The sequence below is a fragment of the Punica granatum genome, chromosome 4 (genome assembly GCF_007655135.1).
Source record: "Punica granatum isolate Tunisia-2019 chromosome 4, ASM765513v2, whole genome shotgun sequence".
Classification (NCBI taxonomy): domain Eukaryota; kingdom Viridiplantae; phylum Streptophyta; class Magnoliopsida; order Myrtales; family Lythraceae; genus Punica; species Punica granatum.
The window spans coordinates 11,936,699-11,961,583 of NC_045130.1; the positions used below are offsets into that span (position 1 = coordinate 11,936,699).

Genomic DNA, 24,885 nt, shown 5'->3' on the forward strand with positions numbered 1-24,885 from the left:
GACGGGCATTTTTTTTTCCCTTTTAAATGTATTTCATTATGTTCAATTTTTGAATGGTACATCGCCATCTAATCCATCACTCGGAAGTACAATAAAGAACAAAATACCAGAAAGGTCTGCCATTTCCAAAATTTGATCATACATAAACCGATTTACGAGCATAATGCTTTTAATTTACAAGACCTCGGAGACATTGTATAACAACACTCATCATTTACAAAAATAATACGCGGATGTGATTGTTGTAGCCCTCAGCTGTACTCTAATGTCCTAAAACCTATTCAATACAAAGAGATCCACCAACAATAGTTGTAACATCTCCAAGCTCGATCAAGAGCCTGAGTCCCACTCCGAAACCTTTCTGACACCCATAGGTGTTACGGCCTGCCTGGTTTTCATATCCACTTTGGGCATTTCTCCACTTGATCAACTCCAATAAATAGCACAGCCTCAACTTAAGTCTGGGGATCGACTCAACCCTTGAACTGAGAGAAAAAATCGGCCGCAACAGCCTTCAACTCAATTGGACCAGCAAAAAGATATCTCCTTTTATCTTGATCCCAAAGAAAAAGTGGGAGGCAGTTCTACTATCTCTTTATAAGAGGGCTTAACCCATCACCCTCCCAGCCGAGCTTGAGCATCTGATCCACAACTTTCAAGCTCAACTGACAAGAAAAATGAAGAATGAGACAGGCGGCGAGCAACAGGAACTCTTTCAACATTTTGCACTCTTGAAGGGGTGTTCACGTGCTAGAAATTCAATATACAAGCTGCAGTAGGCTTTTTCTATTTTATTTTATTTTTCTTACTGGAAGAAATGGCAATTTTTAATGCTCCAGTACTTTGGAATGTTGGATCAAATCTCGATTAATAGAGTCAGATTCAGTACACTCACCGATGGATCAGTAAAGATTATCAACTGCTTATCTGCAGTTGAGACCAGAAGATTTGTGCTTTCCTTGCTTCGAGCCAGAGCGGTGATATCTTGTCCTCCTGCAAGCTTCAATTTGTGATAAACCTGCAAGATGAAATAGTTGGTTTGCTTCCAAATTATTGGGAGATATTTGAATGCTCAAAAGGGTCTCTTCTGTAGAATTCGATATGGGTGCACTAAATGACTAATGAGAAATGCAATGCAGCACAATGGACTTGATTAACGCACCCAAAAAGTAAACAACAATATAAATCAGATTTATAAGCGGCAAGCAAAGTGAGAAAGAAATAATTCATTAACTACCTTCAGTGTATGCACATTGAGGAAACAAATAGAAGGTGGAGATACATTCAATACTTGATCAGCTTCATCCTTTTTCTGATCATCCTCTTCCATGCTAAACTTCTTGAAGCTGAAATCCCTGTACCCCTCAGATGATACCATGCTATCGACACTCTTGTTAACTGCAATCAAAGCATTCTCCCCATCTACGGAGAACTCCATGCAGCTGATGCAGCACGAGGAAGGCATCTGGGCACTAGCAATTGGAACCCCATTCAGAGTAAAAGTGCTGATCCTGTGCTGCGACTTGTTCCATGCCATCACAACTCCTCCGGGTGAGATGCACACAGAATGAGCCTCCACTCCTTCGAGCCTCCTGATAAGCCTGCCCCTCCTCATGGAGTGCAACAAAACATCAGATGAATGGGAACAGGAGACCACAATTCCCAGGTCTGAGCTGACATAGCAGCAGGTTATCTCCTTCCTATGTCCACGGAGGACATGAATTGGGCCTTCTATGCAACGTCTTCGGCTTTTGTCTGCCAGGATGTTCACTGAGGAACTGCCACTGGAAGTGGATGAGGATGGTGTAGGCCCACCAGTTGGAACATCTGAGATGCTGCTCAAGGATGAAGAAGCACGGTGTATCCTCCACAGTAAGATTGTTGTGTCTCGGGATCCAGTTACAAGGTAGTTGCTATCTGGGGAAAGGGCAAGGCAAGTGACTGGAGCACAGTGGCCTGAGGCAGTTTCTAGTGTTTTTGCTCCATCCAGAGATATTACCTTGATGCTGTTATCCGCATGTCCCCCTAAATCAAGTAAACCGATGAATTAAAATGAAATTGGAATATAAGCAAAATCACATGGAAAAGAAGCTAATATGTTCTCTCTCTCTCTCTCTCTCTCTCTCTCTCTCTCTCTCTCTCCACACACCCCCACAAAAAGAAAAAAGGAAAATTTCAAAAAATAGTCTAATTAATTGGATTGCCAGTTGACATGTGCAAAGCATTATTCCCAACTTATTCCCATAAAGAAAGGGTGTACAAGGATGAATGTTCCTACTAAATTTGGCAATGATGGTGCATTCGGATTATGACTTTTGCCTGTTGTTGCAAAAAAGTAAAATAAACAGCTAAAAGTTTCTCTGAGACATTTGACTTGCTTTTAGGAAAATCCTGAAATAACTAACATACAAGAAAGAGGTGGGTATGGTGCCCATCTTAAATTCAGATAGAATTCGATCTTATACATGTGGAGCTTCATAGTAACTCATGATCATATTTTTCTCTCGCTTTCTCCTTTATGGTTCCATAGAATAAAAACTCCAACATTTCCAAGCATAGGTGGTTTATGTTTCTTCTTTCGCTTTCAACATAGCAAAGAAACTAAGAACAACTCTGGCCAATTGTGAGTGCTTAAGGAGCAGATGGGTGACAATATCTTGTATCCTCATTTGCATATACTGTGAGATAGGCTCATAAAGAGGCCAGTCTCAACTGTTTCATGGCCTTGTGGGCAGTTTATGAGCCAGGGATGACCAAGGAGTCAACATTCAACCAGGGATGCAAAAACAGATATATTTTATACATGTAATATATATATATATATATATAAACAGATATTTTATATTGTATATAAAAATGCTTACCGGTGATGATTTCTTTATCACATGTTATAGCAGAAACACCCGAGCCTCTAATCCCAGTTGCGGGAAAAGCTAAAGCCTGGGGAAAGTGCCACTCTTCTGAGCCTGAGCCAGCAGGGCCTTTGAACATACGCATGAGCGCTCCACCACCGGAGCCTGCCATGGCTTTCCCATGCTGAAAAAGGAATGGCGTCCCCTGACCATCAGGTGTGTTGGGCTGCCACTTGTGCTGTGCAACATGTGCTGCCGGAGAATTCACATCGACTACAACTATTGAGTCTGAAGAGGCATGAATGACTGCTGCTGGTAGATTGCATTTTTCGGGAGAAGGGACAGCATATGGCTTAACTTCTTTAGGATTCCGGAAGATTGTCTGATGTATTAAAAAGAAAAAGGGGGTGAAAAAAAGACCATCAGATGGGAAGAGTAGAGCCAACATAAAGACAAAGTAACTTTTTGACTGGTTGAACTAGGAAGTGCAGGCCTTTCTAGTCCTAAAAAAAGCTAATAACAAGAATAGTATCAAAACCCATTGACAAATTGAAGAAGTAAAACAAGCCGATCAGATAGATAGCAGCTTTCAGATTCTCTTCAATATAGCAAACTTTTCTGAACTCCTATACTTGAATAATTGGTCCAAGTAAAATCATTTTTAAATGACTGAAAGAAATTACATTTCAGAGTTGTGGGTTGCAATGGTTTTCGCATTTGCTGCAAAATATAAAGTAGGATATTATTAGCATTTAGCCATTTTATTCGATTTAACATTTGGAGGGTTAAAACTTGCCTTCTGCACTTTGCCTTCTTGGAGATGGAAAAGGAGGAAAGTACCAAAAAGAAAGAAAATTTTGTTAAATACATGTCATGTATTTAAATTAAGTCAGCTAACATGTTTACAAGGGTTTTTTTTTAAGTGGTAACTAATTTTATTTTTACCAAAAATAAAGTCATTTATAAAGCAACTAAGAAAGTGCGAATGAGTGACATATTCGTTATGGAAAGATACTATTCTGGTGATTCAGTCTGGGATTTCATTAGAAAGGTACAACAGGTTAAAGTACAAATGATTCACCAAAATTGAAGCACGGTTCTGGATGAGACAGAAAAATTCAACAAAACATGATGATTCGGTCATGCATGAGTCGGAAAGGGCAAGAGTGTGGAAACTACACCAAACCACTAACAATGAAAGCAATGGTGTCTACCTGTAAATGAAGAACATCAGCCAAAGGCATCCTTTTCATATGTGGAACTGTAAGAAGCTGGGATGGAGTCTGTCCAAAGTAAGCAATCTGGTCTTGCGTGGCACGTTGCTGCCCCTATTGTTCATTTACAAAGTGGATTATGAGACAAAGTAAAATATCCTAAACAGAAGGCAGCAAAAGACAGCAAGAGATCTCACTGGATCAGAAATTTTATCTATATCGACTGTCCCTTCATATGTAATATAAAAGAAGACATTGTTTGCCGCTATAGCTTCCTTGCCACGTTGCTTGTACCTGAAGGTCAAATTAAAAGAGAGATGCAAATACTCGTTTATCCCTTTCAGAATTTGATGGTTTAACATTGCTCAAAAAGATTAGTTAATACAAAACTAACCCAAATATGAGATCAATCCATTCATGCAAGTGTTCCGATACATGCTCACTCTCAAGGGCCATTCGATGCTTATGAATGAAGTCAACAGGATTTTCAGCCCAAGATGGAAGCTTGACAGTATCTGAAATATATGTTAGAAGAAAACTATTAGTTGAGTTCAAAGGATTTTTCTGGTTCTACTCATGAACAAAGTTCTGATGAGAGCATACCAAGCTTGTCCCCTAACTGAGTTGTCCCAAAATCGATGGAATTGTTATTGGTCAAAATTTCAGGGAGGTAAAAGAGCTCCGGAACCTGGGATAACCATGGAAAAACCATTACAAATTAATCAGAGTAAATAAGAACAAAATCACAAAAGATGTTATTACTAATTTGTCTTTAATAACCTTTCTAGGGTCAATGTGTACAAAATAAAATGAAAGCATCATTTCTTTCTACTGATAGATAACAATGTTAGGCATACATAACAAAAAGGCCGTCTTAAAGAGAGTGACCAATAAAAGAAACCACATACCAGTTCTTTCACATCGCTCATGTCCTCGAGAACTCCACTCCAAGTGGCAGCAATGTCTGAAAACATTCTATCTGCATGGTCAAATTTACCACCTTGCAGTTGGATTGACAATGTTGTGAAAGGCTCAACCCTTACAAGATAATATAGAACCTGTGGAGGAAATTCAAGCAAACAAGCATTACTTTAAACAACTGACTAATTTCTAAACTGAAAAGGAGTACCAGGGAGATTGTAGAAAACCATTAGACACCTTTATTGTAAGAGTATGACCAGAGAGAATGAAATCTGAGGTATATGACATGGCAAAAAGAACAGTTCTCATCCATGAAAGAATTATCCACATGCAAAATTATTTTAGGACGATGTTGGCGATGAAGGACAAACTGGCTCTAGCCTACTAAGGAAGTGATCTAACAAACCAATTAGAATAAAAAAAAACCTCATGATGATTAACAAGCAACAGTACTGAGTATAAAGCTTCAGGTTAGAAAAACATACTGTTCCAGCACTGGAATAATGTGAACCGTAATGGAATTTGGGAATAACTGGATCTTCAAAGGTAGAATATCTCTCTTGGAACTTTTTCAGTCGGTCAGGGTTCAATGCACCGACAGGCTGCAGGCATGTTTTATGTTAAACACAGTTCATAGAGAAAGATGAATTATTTTTCAAAAAGAAGATTATATTCCCACCTTTGATAGATCTCGATAAGAAGAAGGATCAGAAAGATCTAAGGACTTCGAACTATAATCAGATAGGATCCAAGGAAAAACTGGATACTGCAAATTAAGCATACAAAAGTTAACAAGCCAATTATCTGATAAACAACAGCAACTATTTTGTTGGTTTATACAACAGCAACTATTAAGAATAAACTCTTAGAAAATCACCTGAGTAATGTCATTGTAGCTGCGACCTGCTAGAGTGTTTAGTTGCATTAAATATTCAAAGTTGCTAATCTGCAAATCATTCATAGTTTAACTAGTCAACATTTCTTTCCCATTCAAAGCAGGCAAGTGAAGAAGAAAATATTGATGCCAAGACCAGAATCATCTTTCCAATAAGTTAGACAATATATAACTCTATTTTGTACCTCTCGCCTAGCCCAACGCTCCATCAACTGAGTTCTCTTCAAGAGTTGATCAGGTCTCTACAAGCAAGTATTGAAAAGAGCATACAGCATATTGATATATGGCCAATGAAAAAAGAAAAACAAAAAGAAGAAGAAGAAGAAAATGTTTGCAACAAGCCCTACATCTCCTCACACTAGAACATGTAAAGGATGATGAACGGGCAAATGTGCATCCATGAAAGCTATATATATTGTAAAGTTCGATGAAACCCAATACTCTAGAACTGCCACATTTTTTTCTTTTTTCTTTTTTTTGTTGGGGGGGGGGGGGTGGTGTTGTGGGGGGAGGGTGGTTGGTGGGTTAAGTGTCTAGAACTGCCACATTAGCAGAAAATTTTCTTCTCTATATATAGTATTCATTTTGCCGCCTTCTTGTCCTTCTTCCCTCTCCTTCTCTACCTCTTATCCTTTCCAACAAGACACTTGCTATAAAGACAAGTAATTTCACAAACCTACTCTCTCTGTACTCTTCCAGACTAACAATTGTCTTTTGTTCAAATGCAACAGTTTCCTCACCAGCAAAAGTAGGAATAAAAAATTACTGGAGAATAGGTATGAAAATTGTAGTGTGTAAAATTCACAACTCTCTCAATTCAATATATCTTTCCATTTTATGAGACACTGAGCATAAAAATATGATCTTTCGGCAGTAAATGATGTAATTCCATGCAACACTTTGCATCTAGTTGCATCTGTAGAGGCTAACTTGTAAAAGCATGTGCGGATTCAAAGGTGATCTCCTAATTAGCATCGCAAAGGAGAAAATTGATATGAGCAACAAAACAAGATAGGGGCAAACCTGAGTCGCTAGATAAATATTGTTCAAATGAGGAGGCCGTGCTTGTACAATTGCTCGATATGCATTTCTCCGGCCCTCAGAACCCTATTGAAAGGCAAAGATGCCGAGGGACATTGAGATAATCAAATTATCGCCACTAGCCAGTATGCTTCAATTGTTTGAAAAGGCAAGCAGAAAAAGAAGTTTTACCCCAAAATCAAAGAAGAAATTTGCCCGGTCAACCAAGAATAATTCCAAAGCACTTCTTCTCAACAAATATCTGTGACAAAAAGAAATAAACGTGACATGACTAATGAAGAAACAGTCCTAATAACCAAGAACCATATATTAATAAGCTAGAACAATTTTAATTATTCCAAAGTACATGACAAGCATACTTGACTTATTGCCCTATGATGAAACACTTGGCCTGCTAGTAAATGAGCTTTTTTACATTACAATGCATTCAGCAGAGGAAGAAGATTTTCCACCTTGAACAAAAATGCTAAAACAGGGACAGAAGGCACAAATGAACCATCCAGTTAGATACTTTATGTTAACAAGTTCACTAGATATCTATGATGTAACTAAGCAATCTATATTCCTGCACAAAGTTGGATTCCTATGTATAAAAAGTAGAAGTTGGAAAAGAATACCCAAAATGCTAAAAACAAAGCAAATATGGAAAAAGTATCAACTCAGTTTTACCTTCGACTATATATCTGATGAAGTGAGGACAATGACAAGCTGTAATCTTTTTCGTGATGTCTCAATTCATCACTACCATCCAAACCACTAGCAGAGTTGTTGTCAACAATGAAGTTTATCCTCCGGGTCGTAATCTGTAAGGAGACAATACCTTGCATTTAGCACCACATATAAAGCTGAACAGCAAGCAATCTCCTCTCATCTGAAAACGCACACACTGCTGCCAGTTCTTTCCTCATATTTCATATTTCGTTTTAGGTACTTAGAAAGCAATAAAAACTGATGCCCCGTCTAGATAGGATGGTCAAAAAAGTATAAAATATAAATATGTATATATATATATATATATATCATAAGACATGCATTGGGACCAAAGACAGCCCCTAGAACTTACTTGAAATGTTCCTTGGACAACCCTTAGTGGACGAACCATTGACGAAGGAAGCTCGAGCAGAATTCTCTCATCAACCTGACTAGGTACATAACCAGGAGCAACTGCAGAAGAACTTTGCACCAACTCTGGGTCACTTGCGAGTTGAATATCAGTGGATTCTGCTGATACATGAAGGGTCTGCTCTGTGGTTTCAGACTGAATATTACTTCGCTGATCTCCATTACTGGCTCTACCTTCCAACTTATCCACTTCGTGTTCATCGTCCTCATTAACAGCCTCCACAGCTATAGCATCCGCTGAAAGAGCAGGAGCTTCAGAGGGATCTATTACCCTCTTCTGCTCTGGATTTCTGTTAACATCATCCTCATGGTTCGCAGCAGCACCAAAATGGTCAGAACCCCTGTAGTCTCTTCTCAAACATGGTCTCATTCTCGAAGAACTTTCCATGAAATCTAGCTTCCAGAAGACCTTACAACCATAAAATCATCCAAACACCACAATTTAGAACTAGATTAACAATATAAATGCAAGCTGTCGAAACATGGTAAGGAATATTGGCAGACAATCAACATAAAACAAGTTATCCCTCAACATACCCGTGAAGGATTGTACAACTGGTCGCTGAACGGTGCAAAAAGGCATTTCATTTCTATCAAGTAGTGGATGAGTTTACGCCATCCACGAGTTCCAGCAGATAGATGATGCCGAGCTATTGTGTCAACCTGTGCACGCCGGTCAACCTACAAAGTAGAAAGAAAATAAATGATTTGGGTTTCAATTGTCCTGAAAAATGGGCTCAGTATTTAGGTTTACACTAAATGCATTTAGGGGCTTCTTTTCAAAAGAGTAGCAATATCTACATGAGTGTAACGAGACATCTACTGTATTTTGAAGGAAGGAAAATCCACTATCCACAACAAATACCAATATTATACCTCTGATCGTTGCATATTCCTTGCTAAAGCAAAACTTGCAACAAGAACAGCAACAAACTTATAGCTCAGTGCATTAAAATCTTTTCCATAAACGGATTTACTGCCAACTGGCTGCAAACATTCCATCCAAGCAACTCCCATTGCTTCTGAAAGGCTCCATCTCCTGACACGCTCCATATCACCTGCATTTCGTCGTTGAGCAGATGTGGCCATTGCCACAGCACTGAGACCCCTTCCAGAACCAATTTTCGCATTTCTCTCAAGATCTCGTGCTGCTGCCAAGGCAGCAGCTTTAGCAGCAGCTTTATCCTTGGAACCGATGGTGATTTCATAGCTGTGTCCATAGGGTTTTGGAAACTCGAAAAAGTATGAAGTCTTGCTGTTTTGCGTTCAAGTAATGATGTGTCCCGCCTGAGCTGTGAGTTCGTCATAGGAGCTGGGGTATCCCCACCAGCAGCTCCTGCAGCAATCATTGCCAGTGCCATTGCAGCAGGTGGTGAAGCAAAAGCAGCAGCCCAGGCTGGGGAGATCATTGCAAGAGCAGCCTGAGGATAATTTAAATAGGTAAGTTTGACTGTAAGTCCATTGTGGTAGCATAACAGTTGATCTCTTATGCATAAGTTTTAGATTTACATGCGTAAATTAGCGAGTAACAAATTAAACAAATGGAGCAATTTGTCATTTTCTTCCCATATATGGACACCACAATGAAGTAAAGAGTAAAATATGCAGGACATTGGCCAGGTAAATAGGAACAATAGCATAAATTTATGAGAATTTCAACAGTTAGCACAGAAATTATATTCAGAGATTCTTATTTTTCAAAATCTTTTTTGTGCTTGTAAGCAGATATTTACTATGTAAATAAGTAAAGAATATTATACTATAGTTAATGACGTAGTTTGATAATGAAGCATTTAGAATCTAGTGTAGCATGAAAGACCTAAGCCCTCTATCTTTATAATTTGCTCACATCCTTCCCAACAATGCTTCACTGAATATCCTTGCTCGTCTATAATGGATGACATCTATTCCTCAGCAGGACCATGATTAAACTGCATGCAACATGCAGACTTGGTCCAGTACCGATGGTGCACCAGCACACTTTATTTGGGTTATTTATCATGTAATGCCTAGACGAGGTGTTCTGGTAAGATCATTCCTTGTGGTTATCATTCGATATTTAAATTCATCTGACATGGATCACGATAATTAGCTTCATCCAGCAAGTGGTTGTTGCTATTGAATGCTGAAATAAAGTAAGTGATGTCACAGTAAGTAGAACTATCTTAGCCAAGATATATCAATCTACTGGAACCAAACTTACAGCTGGCACCTTCTCTGCTATCAGTTTTACATATCTTTAGCCTTAGAATGAAACTGCAAGAAGGAATTTTTTTATCGAGACATCAAACTGTTGGATCCTAACACAAAAGTAACAACAATCGTGATTAAGGTACAAGAACACTGCTCCAAGTGATGTGCTGGGATCCCCATAACTAACGGCATAACTTCCATTTCCTGCAGGAAGCTTTATATTGGATGGCAGTCCCTCTAAGGTCCTGTAGTCTAGTGAATAATGTACAAAAGTTATTCATGTTACCCTATGGTTCTGCAACAAGCAAGACACTCTAAATTACGGTCTGTTATTCTGTAAAGACTGAATTCCTTGAATAGATATTATTAATTTTTACATGGTTAAAGAGTTTGGACTTCTATATTGTGTTCAGTAGATAAATTTGAGTAGGACGTGTACTTGGCCAAGAGCAATTTCAGAAGCTCAAGGTGAGGATTTTATACAAGAAGACAGGTTGAAGATTCCTGAAGACAAAAATATTTCTCTTATTACCATAGAGTAATGGTTGTTCAGTTACCTCTATGGGCAGTGAATCTGCAGCCAAAGCACGATCATCGACAACAAGAGGATTTAAACCATCAGCAGTAGCGAGTTCATGGATACCAGCCAAAAGCGGCCGCCACCTCCTCAACACTGCAACAAATGGAGGCACAATGGCCTCGAGGTACTGTTTTCTAAGAGCATTTCTATCCCTGCCCACTGCATGCCACACCTGTGGCAAAGAACAAGCAAAGATAACTACCATATACAATGATTACATGGAATCTCGATTAATCTCTGATCCCAAAGCTTCAAATGGTTTCTGGTTAGAGATGACAAGAACTTAATTATATGTTCTCAGCCATGAAAGCAGGCCGAACAGATAAAAACTAACCTCAGAATATAGAACACATGACGCAACCAGCACTCTCTGTCTCTTGGATTCAGATATTGGCATGTTGAGGACAGGCGAAAGCACACTGTGCATGAGGAGTACCGATTAGTTCATACTACTGAATATGGATTAGGTTATCACCAATGAATATGAATTAGATTATCACTGCTGAACAAAATGTAGAGCAGGAAAGGCATGATATACAACTATAAGAACCAGGAACAAGAGAAGCTAAGGACAATAGCAAGCTTCATTCACTGAACAATGATATATAACCAGCAAAAAAAAGGCTGCCGCATAATTTTATAATTGAGTGGTTGTCAGTAACGAGCAAGACTGCATAAACTACAAGGCTAAATGCATCACGGCGATCCACTGCTTTTAACTAGATACATCTGTATAAGCCAATAAATCAGATTTATAAAAAAATTTAAGTAATAGGCCATAATAAATGCTTTACCTTCTCCTCAACATTCTAAAACCAAGTTCATAAGCATTAATCGCAAGACTGATAATAACTAATAACTAGCAAATTACATTCTTGGCATATTCTTGGCATATCTGCATATTTGATCGTCTTTTTATCTGCCAAAATCATCTGATTCTTCTGCTTTTATCAATCCAATTCTAGATGTTTTGCTATACAGAAAAAATACAGCTTGTACAACACGAAGTTCAGCATTTCTTTGATTTTAATTTTGACAGTACTTCTGTCTGTTAGGCAATTTGGAGCATTACTATAATAAACAAAAGAGTATAGAAAACCTTCTACAGACATACCTCCACAATAGAGCTGAGCGTGGTGTCCTGCTTGATACCCGGGGACCGCCATCAAAGATCATTCTGCTGCTTCTTTGACGTTGCAACACATCTGATATTGCATCACCCATACCTGCATTTCTCATTAGATTTCTTTCCTCACCATCATCATCTTCTCTCATGGAAAGGAGTACCATTCTGAGCATGCATAAAAATGGCTGATCACTATCAAGCAACTGATAGAGTGCCGCCATTCCTCCCATACCAGTACCTGATCCTCCACCTATACCCAGACCACCACCAAGCCCCGACTCATCCAACAGTAAAGCTTGAAGCATGGCAACAGACTTCTGTATTAGTGGAAGTTCAATCCAGTTTCCATTTGCATCTCTTTCTAAAGCAGATCTCCAACACTCCCAGCCACTTCCTCCACCACTAAGGGCCGCTGTTTTGGACGGCAGGCCCACACCGTACCACAATCTGCTCCTGAATTTCCAGCCTTCGGCTAAATCTTGGGCACAACTCCCATATGACACAAAAGCACATGAAACAGATTCATAAGGCTCTGCTGCAGCTGCAGCTGTAAGACGTTCCATCACTGCAGCAGATATTTGGCCATTTACATCAGCCATTGAAGCAAGAACCTGAAAAGATTCTTAATGATGTAAGTTCAAGAATATAAATCCAAAAACATATTTAAGAGAAAGATCATAAAGCAGTTAAGGTAATTGATCTCGACAAACCGAAGAAGACGTGATTACTTCCTTAAGTGAGAATACTTTCATAGGGAAGCAAAGTTAGGGGAAAAGCTTCACAAAGATCAAGAGATAGGAAGAAAAATGTTTTCATTCACCAAAGAATGCTGGAGTTGGCAAAGGAAAACTACGGGTACAAAACTGAAAATTTTAACAAGAGAACTATAGATATAATATCCTGTGGATGTTCAAGGGAACAGAATATATGCACAATATTACATAAACATATGGCAACTGGCAAAAACTAAATTTAAATTATATATCAGTTATATGTCTGGACATAGAGAGAAACAGAATACTTACATCAAGAGGGAGTCCCCCTGAATCACTGGATAATGATCCACGATCACCCTTAGCATCTGATGACTCTCCATCAATCGAGGTTGATATATTGGAGTAGTTCGTTAAGGGTGATACCAACGAAAGGGGAGAAACAGCACCCTGAGTATTACGGGATGCACGAGATAATTTGCTTTGTAACCTTAAGTGATCTTCAACAAGCATCAGCATGACAATTGCATTTTCTACAAGAGCCACTGACAGCTGTGCAGCATTCTCTGCCTCTAACTTCGCCTCTTTTGGTGATAATCCTTCTGCTGCAACACCCGCAGCTGCTGCAGCAATTACTTGAGTCTGCAAAAAGCACAAAAGTGATGGATGTAGATACCATTGTACTTTCATCTTTTAATCAGCTAGAAATTTGGGGTAAAACTAATAGATCTTTTACTTTTCATTAGCTTGCCAAAAGTATAATATCAAATGCTTGAGGTACAAGGAAATTTCCATTGCATCTCAGAGGTACTGATGTCAATAAATCTGTTGTCCCCACGTTAATTGCAAACACTTGACCAGAATTAAAATCCATTTACAATGGCTCCTAAAACATTACATTTATTTCAATCATTTTGTCTTAAGACTTCAAAAACAAGACGTATATAATTTTAAAAAACTACTGCAGGATAAATAATGTATATTTTTTAATGAAAGCATGGTACGTTTTGCTATTTACCTTACTTCTATGAACAGGAATCTAATAACAGTTTGCAATCTGAAATAGCATGCTTTAGTGCTTTGGACAACAAGAAACTACTAGTAGCTCAAAAACAAAATGAACAAATGGGTTCTACACACTAAATTCAAATAAGATCAACTAAATGCTATGAAAATACAAGAGTGGAATCTAAAGCAAGATTTTATAGAAGACTTTTTTCCAGTTTTAATTATTAAAGAAAAAAAGTTACCTGAACCTGCAACTCTCTAGCAGCGAAGTCCAGCAACCCACCCAGAAGCCTTCTCTTGAAGATTGGCAATGATTCTTCACGTCTGAAGAAAACATGCAAATTAAGCAGAGGAAAGATCGGTCAGAATGTGTTCAAGGTAAATATAAAAGTTCGTGCAAGTTAATCAAGCCCTGACAAGAATAAAAAAATCGCATCATCTAAATACGAAGTCCATTTCTGTATCTCAGATAAGTTTCTCAGTCAATAGTAGCACTAAATTTGTTTCATTATAACATGGTAAGTGTACCAGGTCAAGAAATTTTCTGAAGAGTTGAGACATGAGATCTATTGCCAGCGGTATCAGCATCCCCAATAGACATGGCACAAAAAGTCAATGAATGGTTATCTAGCTCTAAAACCAACTACGTGCACTGTTTAGTTCTTTCAAGTTTCATCCAAAGTATAATCTCCATCTTGGATGAGCACTTTAACATTAGTAACCAAGATAAAACTATCTATCCACCAGCTAAAGAAAGTATTACCTAGTTCTTTGATCTCCTGTACTAGAACCTCCAACAATGGACAACCATTCCGCACAATGAATTGTAGCTTCTATATCCTGTAATAATACCAATTAACACAGTACAAGTTCAGAGTCATAATTAATTCAAATATTATTCGATTACTAAGGCACCAAATGTGATTCTGATGCAGAAAAAATGAAAATTTTAGCTTATTATTGGCCATAAACATTAAACAAGCAAACTCTTTAATCATGCTATAAAGCAACGTGAGAGTTTCCAGTAAATTATACCTACTCAAGCTTGCTAGTCGTGAACCAATTAAGAAGATTTTATTCAAACATGTATGGTGAAAACAAGACACGTCAAACTTTCCTGTTAAAAAGTAGGTACCAGATAGGTAGCAGCTTACATCCATTTAGAAATTCTCGTGTCTATGTCTAGAACATCCCCAACTAAATATATCATAAAATACAAAAAAAAAAAAAAATCCTCTCTAACAGATTTCACAACATAAGCAAGAGATAACATTACAATTGACCTTATAGTTAACCATAATCACACATCACACCAAGCAGTCTGCCTGAAGCAATGTCCCATGATTAACCGCGAAATAGACAATTGGTATAGGCTTGATCTCTGTCAAACCCACATAGAATTTAATGCTCGCAATCAGACTCAAGTACATAAAGCTATGGTTAAGTAGTCTGAACCAGTCAATCAGGAATTGCAGCATGAGGGACCCACAACATTATAATATAATAATTCCTATTTGAACATCCAGAATATAGCACATATGAAAGTTGGTAGCGACACCATGAATCTTTGTGACCTACCTTCCATCCATCTTTTCGACGCATTGAATGTTCCAATATGATGATCAAGAAATTGTGTATCAGGTCCTCTATATCTCCTAAGCTAGGTGAAGTTGAAGATTTGCCTGCATCCATCTGACAAATCAAGCAATAAAATTGTAATCTTTATGAAAGGAAAAGTGTATGTATGCATGGACATTACCCTCAAAAGTGTCTTACAATGTCATATCTCATATTTCAGCTACACCACTCTATGGCCAAAAAGCTATACTATCAGCAACCGCTTAATTCACAGAAAATCCTTTTTCAGGTTTGTTTCGCTGACAGAAAGCTAGAAAAGATTATTAAAAAACACTTTCAATCAGGTAGCAAAAAATAATTTTGAATAATGCCCCGTATTTTTAAGTCTGTAGGACTTTTTGCATCCCCTTACTTCTTTTGGATCAATAGATGTGAGGCATAACAGCCAAGAAACTAAATTTTCCCATTTATCTAGCTGCTACAGCAATTAATAATACCTCATAATTTGAAATTAGAATTTCCAGGATCCATTCAGGCCATTCCTCCATCTTTGTCAGACAGTTTCTATTTTCTGGGTGACTGCAAGCCAAAAACAGAAGATCCTGAAATCATAAGAAAAGAAGTGCTCAGAAGATTTAGAAAATCAAAGAACTTCAGATAGTAACAGAAAAGCTGGAATATGAAATGACGTATCCAGAACAGATGTACAAGGTATTACATCTAAGATGTTACTACGCATAAAATTTGCCAAGTTCCTTCTTGATACAGAACTCTACCAATATTGGATGTACTCATCATGTGAAAGAATATGATATGACTTATAAAGCTTACCATGATCATAGTTCAAAGAGTAATTGATGAATCAACATAAATACTCTGCAAGCTTAATGTACAAACAGTTCCATTCTCATTATTCCAATTATCATTTCAGGGGAATTGCCTCCTCTTCAACAAGCAGCTCACTATATCTCTAAAGCTTCTATTCCATCATGCAAAAAGATAAACGAGATATCCTAGAATCTGTTAAAACCCAATAAGGTATGCTTTGAATATGCAAATGAATTGAGTGCTTTGGATTGCTTATGGAGAATTTCCTTCAGCATTAAAATGATGATCAGCATTGATAATCCCTATACCTAAGTGATGTTGAAAAGTGAATCTAAACGCATGAAATCTGGGCAAGGTATGAAAATTAATACCTGTAGAGCCCTGCTCTGCAAAGCCCTAGATGCATATGGAAGTGATCTTAAAAGAACTAACAGCAGTTGCAAGTGCTCAAAACGATGACCAGAATCATAGAAGTTAAGCCCATCATCTGTTGAGGATGCATTAATCTGGAGAAATGAAATAAAAGAAACTCTTCAGCATTGAGCACAATACTTGAACTATAGGAATGACTCTGATCAAAACAAACATATTAAAAAATAATAATAATAAAGATAACAAAACAGAAGCTCAAAATATATGGCACGATCCTCCTCCTGAAGATTTCAGTCAGATATTAGTGAATTCTTCAATCCTCGTGGTGAGAACCCAAGGAATTGAAAACTGTCATGCGAAAAGGACACACCAAAAATATACAAAATGGACATTGAAGATCACTAGGATGGGAAAAGTCACTTACATCAAGTTGCATACTAGCATCCAAATGGTACAAAAGCCTATCACTGATTTTTGGGATCTAATGAATAATGTTGCTCTTTGTAGACTAAATAAATAATAATTATCAAAAGACAGTACCAGAAACTTCGTTTTTTTCTGATAATAGTAAAAGTACACCATCAATATCCCAATGAAGGAGACTGCAACTAATTCGAACTCTTTTCTATGTCTATATAATTACAACACATGCTCGTCTATGACAAAATATTCCGAAATACTTTGAAGGAATATTCATTGCCCAGATCAATTTAAGAAATTTTCATTCTGCGCTATCCAAAGTTTGAAAGTCATTATCAAAAATAGAGCTTTTGAATTGACACGAAAATTATCGACCAAAATGATAAACAGAGAAGCCAAATAGCATTTGAATGCACCTGAAAAATGATAAGTTTGGCGATTATTAATTCCCCACTACTAATTTATAATATGACTAGCCATGTGATGCACGATTGGACTTTTTATCAATCCTACATGCAGCAATATTTTGCAAGGAATGAAATTGATTTGAGGACTTTGATCTAATATACTTGTATCTTTATATTATTATCATTTCAACTTTTATGAGTACAAATTGTACATATACGTAAAATTATTATTTACTTTTTAAATCACCAATACTAATTCAAATATTTCCTACTGATTCCAGTTACAAATGGAGTTAATAATAATTAATATAATTTATAGGTACTGTACTGTACTGTACAAGTGGACTGAAATTCTATATTATATCTGTTAATATACATATTCAATTAATTTAATTTTTATCCCTATTAATGTACCTTATTAAATGTACAATTCTTTTTTACTTATATATATATAGAGTAGATAGATTAGATATTAGATAAGATTAGATTAGATTAGATCAGGTTAGATGTGAAGAACAAAATCTAGTGTTTGTCAACTTATTATAGATACTAAGATTAAGGGTTCAAAAGTCTATTTACCAAATTAGTCAGACCATAAGTTGGATATATAGTTACCAAAAAATCAACATTTCCCAGTATATCTCATCAACGCTTCTGAAGCCTAAGTATAAGATTCTCAATGCTCTCTTTCGCGGTTAAATAAACTTTTCAGTTTTGCAATAGCATTTCCTAGTTTCAACAGTCTCACACTCTCTTCATTACCTGCTTTACCTTTTAATTTTTTCTTCTCATTGATTTTAGAACTACCTATTAGCTAACTACTGCTCAAGAAAGATTGTTAAGTACCTCTAGTAATGCTTATTTTGAAGATGAGTACCTTCAGTAATACATATTTAATTTAATTCAAGAGCATGTTTAAGTCTTACTTTACGGTTGTTTATCTATAATCAAGCAATGATAAATTTGTAAATTACTTCTCATCCAATAATCTTTGTCACTGGCATTTATAGAACCATGAACACTTACAACATTTATTATTCTTCACTTAAGTTCCTTATTTTGATGGACCATGGTAATTATAAACAAACTTCTACTCTATAACAGCCATTGATGAATTTACCTTTCTTATATTTTCATAAGAACGTGCATTTTATACAGGGCAGGAAGTAAGCCCTGAATAGATGAAGTAATGCCTCAATGAAGAAATTAAAAGTTCAGGTAAAGCTGCAACCCGTTGGAGTCTTCTATATTCAAACATTAATTTCTACGAGTGGAAAACCCCTAGCACACAGAAATAAAGTTCATTGGTTCCTTTGAAGAAAGCAGGTCAAATATTCAGTCGACGTTTTTTCACTCTAAAATAACAAAATTGCATGATGAACGTTGGATTTCTAGAGTAACTATCCAATGACAATTGTCTCCACCCTCCAGGATTTTAAGAACTTCTCTCTTTTTCTTTTCTTTTTCCACCAGGGAGTTTAACTTGTTGGTGCAAATTGAGGAGATTTCATGCTAATACGTTAACATTCAAATAAGCAAGCAGACTGCTAGAATGAAAAAGATAAGCAGCAAATATAACATCCTCTTCGCAACAAACTTAGATAAGTCAGGGAGATGTAAGAAAGTATCATGACATACCGATGCTCCTAGTAGAGCCGTGTAAACATTGTTTGACAGAAGTCTATTTGGTGCAGCTTGGATAGCCTTTTGCAAAGCAAATAATAGAAGAGAAACTTTGTCCTCAAACATTGTGCCACTTCCTTCATTCAATCCAACACCCAATAAGTTGCTCGCAATATCCGGAGTAACAGGTGCAGAAGAACCAAACTTCAGAAGCCCCATTGCAACCAGAGCACCTACTAGTCCAATAATCGCAACAACAATCCCATCACTTTTATCAACATTATAGACATTATTCCTTGCATTGTCGGCACTGATTGAGAGGGTGATACCCCCTAAGTTCTTCATAAAAGAATTTTCAGGGACAGAGGTTGCTCTTCCAATTTTAGACCCTGTAGAAGCAGCACTTGGGCTGCTGTAATTATTGAATGGTGCTGTGTCAGAGTGCTTCTCATCTGCAACCAACTCCTTTATCTCTGGAGAACCTATCTCCTTGTCCTGATTTCCCTCTAAAACAGCATCTTCAATCTTGGGTTCATTTTCCTCATCAGAAATACCCACATTATTCTCAACTGAATTTTCCAGAACGCTCTGGTCACCTGCTTTAGCTTCACGTTGCAGCAAAACGAGAAGCGTTTCAATGCCCCCACATGTTATAAATGCCTCGGCAAACAAGTGAGCCCTTGAAGTATTAGGTTGTACCACCAATCTGTAGATAAGATGCAACACCCTTGCAACCTGGAGAAACAGCATAACAGTCACTAGACACACTGAAAAGGGAAGCTGTAATGATCTAACTGAAAAATGCTGCAAATAATCCATACTAATCAAATATATTGCTTCCCAGCAAAGGAGAAAAAGGTGTGTTGTACTATGACACTGTACCGTCTTTTCCTCCTTTAAGGAGAAGAACAGATTTATTTGAGAAAGAAAGAAGATACAACAGATGGCAAAAATACATTAATCATAGCTTTGATAGGTATTTAATTATTTTACCTCTATAAAAATTACAAGTACTAGCTCCACATACACAAGACACTTTTAGGGACTCGTATATCTCATTCTCTCGTATAAGTGGATCTTTCACTATGCATTAAGACCTCATTATTATGGTCTGTGCACTCTAAATATAGGATTCCAGAAACCATAAGATGCACAGGATAAGTGAACAATCTTGTCCAGCCATCAAAATATACTTCAGAAGATACCCAACTTTGGAGAACATCTAGGATATCAGTTCCTTGAAGGATAGGGCCAATCAACTACGATATCCATATAGAGCTAATCAACTACAATTTATATGAGACGTGATTTTTTTTTTTCTTTTCCGACGTTAAGCTTACATGTAACATATTCAGATCATGTCATAGATGAGCATTGCTTATCTCTCCCAACAATAACATGACATACAGGCTTCCTTTTCCTCGATCACAAATCATAGACCCATTAAACTGATACAGGCATTAGTTTCGTTATGTAACAATTGAAATGAAAGAATACCTGATTGGGTTGAGGACAATCAACCAAGAAACCAAGCAGACAGCGCACATCGTCTGCTGCAAATGAAGGAGGTGCTCCCCCAATCAAAAGCTCAATAATTACTAACAGTTCATCTACCAGAGCGTTGATTTCCCCAACTGGGCGAACTTCATGATTGAGAGAAAAATTATCAACTGAGTCCTTTTCACGAATTGTCCAATAGCATCTTCTGCAGCCATCAAGAAGCATCTGAATAGCATTCGCATCCCGCATCACAGAGGACTCTGTGAAAACCATGTCTGCCAATGATGAAAGCAGTTTCTTTTGTAACCCATAGTTACACAAACTCCAAACTTTCAAGTCCAAAAGCAATCTGCTAAAAAGCTGCACTTTAAGAATGCGATTGATCTTCTGAGACTGACATAAGGAGACAATGGCAGCAACAAGTTCCTCATCTTCGACTCCATCATTCTTTCCAGTATTGATTGATGACAAGGCTTGCAAGAGATAATCTAAGATTCTTGACAAAACCTCAGGTCCTCTTGAACGGGATAACTCTTCATTGTTCCCAGCATGTTCAATAGCCATAGATATTATTCTAAATATGGGAGCAGCCAGAGCAGTTGTTGCCAAATTCATTGAAAGTTGCCCTTTTTGAGGTTCTAAGCTATCTAAATCCACATTGCTCACTGCCAAAGGAAGTAAAGACATGGGGCCCCCATAGGCTAAGGCCCACAAAGCCTCCACCGGTCGCATTCTCGTAGCCACATGAACTTGTCCCAAAACTTCTGCTGGTCGTCTAAGTGCGCCTGACCAATCAAACAAGTATAATAACACTTAGAGCACCGCCAAGCTATTGAAAAGTCACAGAATGAATTGTATATCAGAAAACATTTGAGGTTCTAGTTATCTTTCCCACCACCTAAAGGAAGGAACCTCAAGTTGCTGTCAGAAAGTACAACCAAATCCTCATAAGAAACTAATCGAACCAACAAAAGTTTCTATTTAAAATGTCTACACAGAACTTAGAACCAAGACTTTTGGAACTGCAAAAAATTGGCAGCTACAGATAATGCAAGACCACAAATCAACTTGAACTGAATATAGTTTTATTTAGTATACCTCGTAGTTTCAAATGATAATATGAAAATAGAGATCTTTTTTTCCTTTAAATTTCTTCTTTCACAAATTTCCAGACAACACGGTACACACCAGTGAGAGTAATATCAGAACATCAGATAAGGTTTAGCAAGGAAAAAGCAAAATTCTTCAAGGAGACGATATGATATCTTTCAAATTTACATGCAATATTGAATATATGACTGCATACCAGAAGCACCTATGGGAGAAGCATCTGGACAAAAGCGCCCACTAAGCAGATTGGGATGATACAGAAGGTGTATGCATCCTCCAATTTCTGCATCAAGCATTGAACTTTCTTCAGCCATACTTCGCAAATGATCATTTGATGCCAACCAAGGCAACCCAGCCCCATTACCAAAAGCAGGCAGCACATCTCCTCCTCGAGAAGCCAAACGGGCCATCTTCTCTGGGCCAATTGGCTCCTTGAAAATATAAATGGGGCCCATCTCAGCAAACAAAGGGCACTGCCGCCTACGACGTTGTAAACCAGCCATTGTAGGAGGAGGATTTGTCCCAATACAGCAAAATGAAAGAGGCTTGCCGATTCGAGGAAATTCAAAAGGGCGACTTTCATAGAGTGATCCATCAATATAAAGCCTCAGTTCACTGTCTGCTTTGCCAATTATTCCTTGCTTACAAGTATGCTCAAGTCCAATAAAGTACCAGCATTGAGGCTTAAATGCATGAGTGAAATGCAAAGAGGCCTTCTTCCCTTTCCCACTGCCGTATTCAACAACTAAAAACTGAGCATGAAAATATGCCTCTATCCCCTGATTATCAGCAGATAAGAAACTGAACAGTCTTGGCATATGCGCAGTACCTTCACCAGCAAGTGCACTGGCAGCGGCTGCAGCAGACATGGCTGAAGATTTTCCAGACTTAGCGGCTGCTGCTGCTGCTATTGCAGCCGCAGCGGTAGCTGCATTCAATGTGTCTGCAAATGATTCAATATATATCCATGTAGCAAATGCATAACCATTCGTAAATGGCCAACGGCTCTCCCCTGGACCAAGCAAGCCAGAGCTTTCACCATCAAACTCAAATGTACAAGCTGGTCCCCTTGACTCCTTCCCAACAATTGCCTTCTCCAAAGCAAGCATCAGTCGACTTGCCCATACTGTGGTAAGTGTTCTTGTTATGACCCCAAACCATCTATGCAAATCATTGACACTAAGTGAATGCCCCACTAAGTATTGGATGCAGTAACATAAAGGAGTTTCATCCCATCTCATTAACTGGGATGAAGCAACTTCCTGAAGGTAAATCCGCTCGGCTGATACTAAGAGGACACCCAACAAGCCTGCCATGGAGCACATTGCTCTGTTTCTAGTACAAGCCCTCAGTATAGCAAGTAGACCCCTGACCATCCGTGTCCTAGGGGACATGAAGCTAGCACTATCCCCAGCCCAAGGAAGCCAGGGAATGAGCTCACCGGCCACAATAGCTGCTCGGGAGTTTAGCATCACACTGGGAGGATTATTGTCCTCATCCTCTTCAAAGCTCTCAACGCCACCCATTGTGGCAATTAGCGAATCAACAACCAAGTAGGCAATACTGTCCATTTCATCCCCGGACCCAAAGTTCTCATCACCGTTCACAATATTTTTTAGCTTGTCCAAGCTTTCAGGCTTTCCCATAATGGCAGAATCCACTAAATGCAACAGCTCTGGAGATACATTTGGCATAGCGGCTCTTGGCTTGGCCTTTTGTGGTGAATCAACCAGTGAATATCCAGAATCTGCATATAATACTGCATCAAGACTATTTGCTGACGATGACTGCCTCATGGCATAGCCCATCTGTCTCTCCGGCCCAGGGCTTGAAGTAGAGTGACCATGGTGCATTTCTGCCAGTGGAGAACCAAACTCTGGAGAAACAGAGTCATGATGGAGGCCCACATTGTCTGAAATTGATGACCTATTTGACCCTATTGAGTTGTCATGAACTTGATGACTGGAACTTCTATCTTGATCTAGGCAGACCTGCTCAAAATGGTCGTCGTCCATGACCGCAGGTGCAGAATTAATCTCTTCAAAAATCACATTTTTATTCTCTACTTCAGCCTCATCATTGTTCTCAGCCTCCAAATCTCTTTGGCGAGCAGGACCTGAAGCGTGCTCCACTGAAATAACTCGTTCAACATCAGCATCCTTTACAGGAGATTCACCAACCTCCTTAGTTTCTTCTTCTTCCATTACACAGTTATAAGTTACCCGACAGAACCCTCACACAGCACAACTATCATGCCAACTGCAAATAGAACGGCACGTGAAATGTTATATTAAAAACCTTGAAAAATTTTCCCAGTCGATAAGATATACAATTTGATAATAATACAGGTATGTCAAGGTCAATACACTGGATGAAACTCCTAGACAGGTTACAAGAATATTTTGTGCACCATTTCATAGTTCCGCTGAAAAGTTTTATCATAAAGATGGCATCCAACGTTGTTCAATACCCCATAGAGAACAAAAAAGAGTATCCTATGGCATATCCAACAGCTTCTTCAACAGATTAACGTAACTCAAGAACCTCAACTGAAAGATAAATCAACAACTCCCACATCATCAATGAAGAGTTTGAATCCTCAAACTCGTTCAGTTCGGGAGCAATAACAATTAGATAGCTGCAGAGGACTGCCACCATATGTCCCAGGCACAATCCAAAAGAAGCAAAGGCCAACGACGCTGGAGAACCCTTCATAGATCAACGCAAGAAACAGGGTAGACCAACTCGAACAAAACGAAACACACAAGCACGCATTACGGACTTCTCTGCGTCAACGGGAAACTACCAGAAAGGATAAGCAAGTAAAATGCGACGGCGTGAGCATAATCAAATCTGCGTGCGCGAGCCGCGAAGAACACAAGACTTCGAGGTGCATTATCTGGTGGTCACGGATCGGAGCTAGATAGTGGAGATTCGGACCGGATGAGAAGCTCAGATCGGGAGTTCGAAACGAAACACGACCGCGGGAATACGAATCAATCGGCGAAATGCAATGAGAAAGTTCACCGCTGCTTACCGGCGGGAATGAATTGCAGCGATTCGATCTCCTCCGAGCTGCCGGCGTGAATCTGAAAGAGATATCGGATGGATTTCGCAGAGAATATGAAGAAAGGGACGACGAAGCAGATTAATCAAAGATTGAGGAAATGCAGAGAGAGAGAGAGAGAGAGAGAGAGAGAGAGAGAGAGAGAGAGATCGAAGGTCTAAGAAGGAAGCGAATTAAGCGGGAGAGAGAGGGTGCAGAAGGAAACTCTGTAAACAAGCCAAACACGGGGAGCCTCTTCCCAGTCAAAAACCATCATCACCATAACACAAAATCACCCAGCCCAGGCCATGTTGAAAGAAAAAAGAAATTTGTCAA

At 38.4% G+C, this 24,885-nt stretch overlaps 1 protein-coding gene across 1 annotated transcript; it reads right to left on the reverse strand.

Annotated features, from left to right (window-relative positions):
• Positions 1-92: 92 nt before the first annotated feature.
• LOC116205226 (BEACH domain-containing protein C2) lies at positions 93-24,813 on the reverse strand. Its single transcript, XM_031537751.1, is given in 33 exon segments — positions 93-665; positions 896-1,018; positions 1,238-2,025; positions 2,865-3,234; positions 4,067-4,180; positions 4,264-4,360; positions 4,461-4,581; positions 4,670-4,754; positions 4,975-5,124; positions 5,473-5,589; positions 5,667-5,753; positions 5,865-5,933; positions 6,068-6,124; positions 6,906-6,989; positions 7,095-7,164; positions 7,593-7,726; positions 7,987-8,454; positions 8,583-8,726; positions 8,922-9,232; positions 9,235-9,466; positions 10,796-10,990; positions 11,153-11,237; positions 11,933-12,555; positions 12,970-13,299; positions 13,908-13,989; positions 14,429-14,505; positions 15,244-15,357; positions 15,741-15,845; positions 16,443-16,577; positions 18,909-19,628; positions 20,391-21,178; positions 21,700-23,762; positions 24,541-24,813. Coding segments are annotated over 32 exon segments (8,961 nt in total). The 5' UTR covers positions 23,708-23,762; positions 24,541-24,813; the 3' UTR covers positions 93-587.
• Between the last annotated feature and the right edge of the window lie 72 nt (positions 24,814-24,885).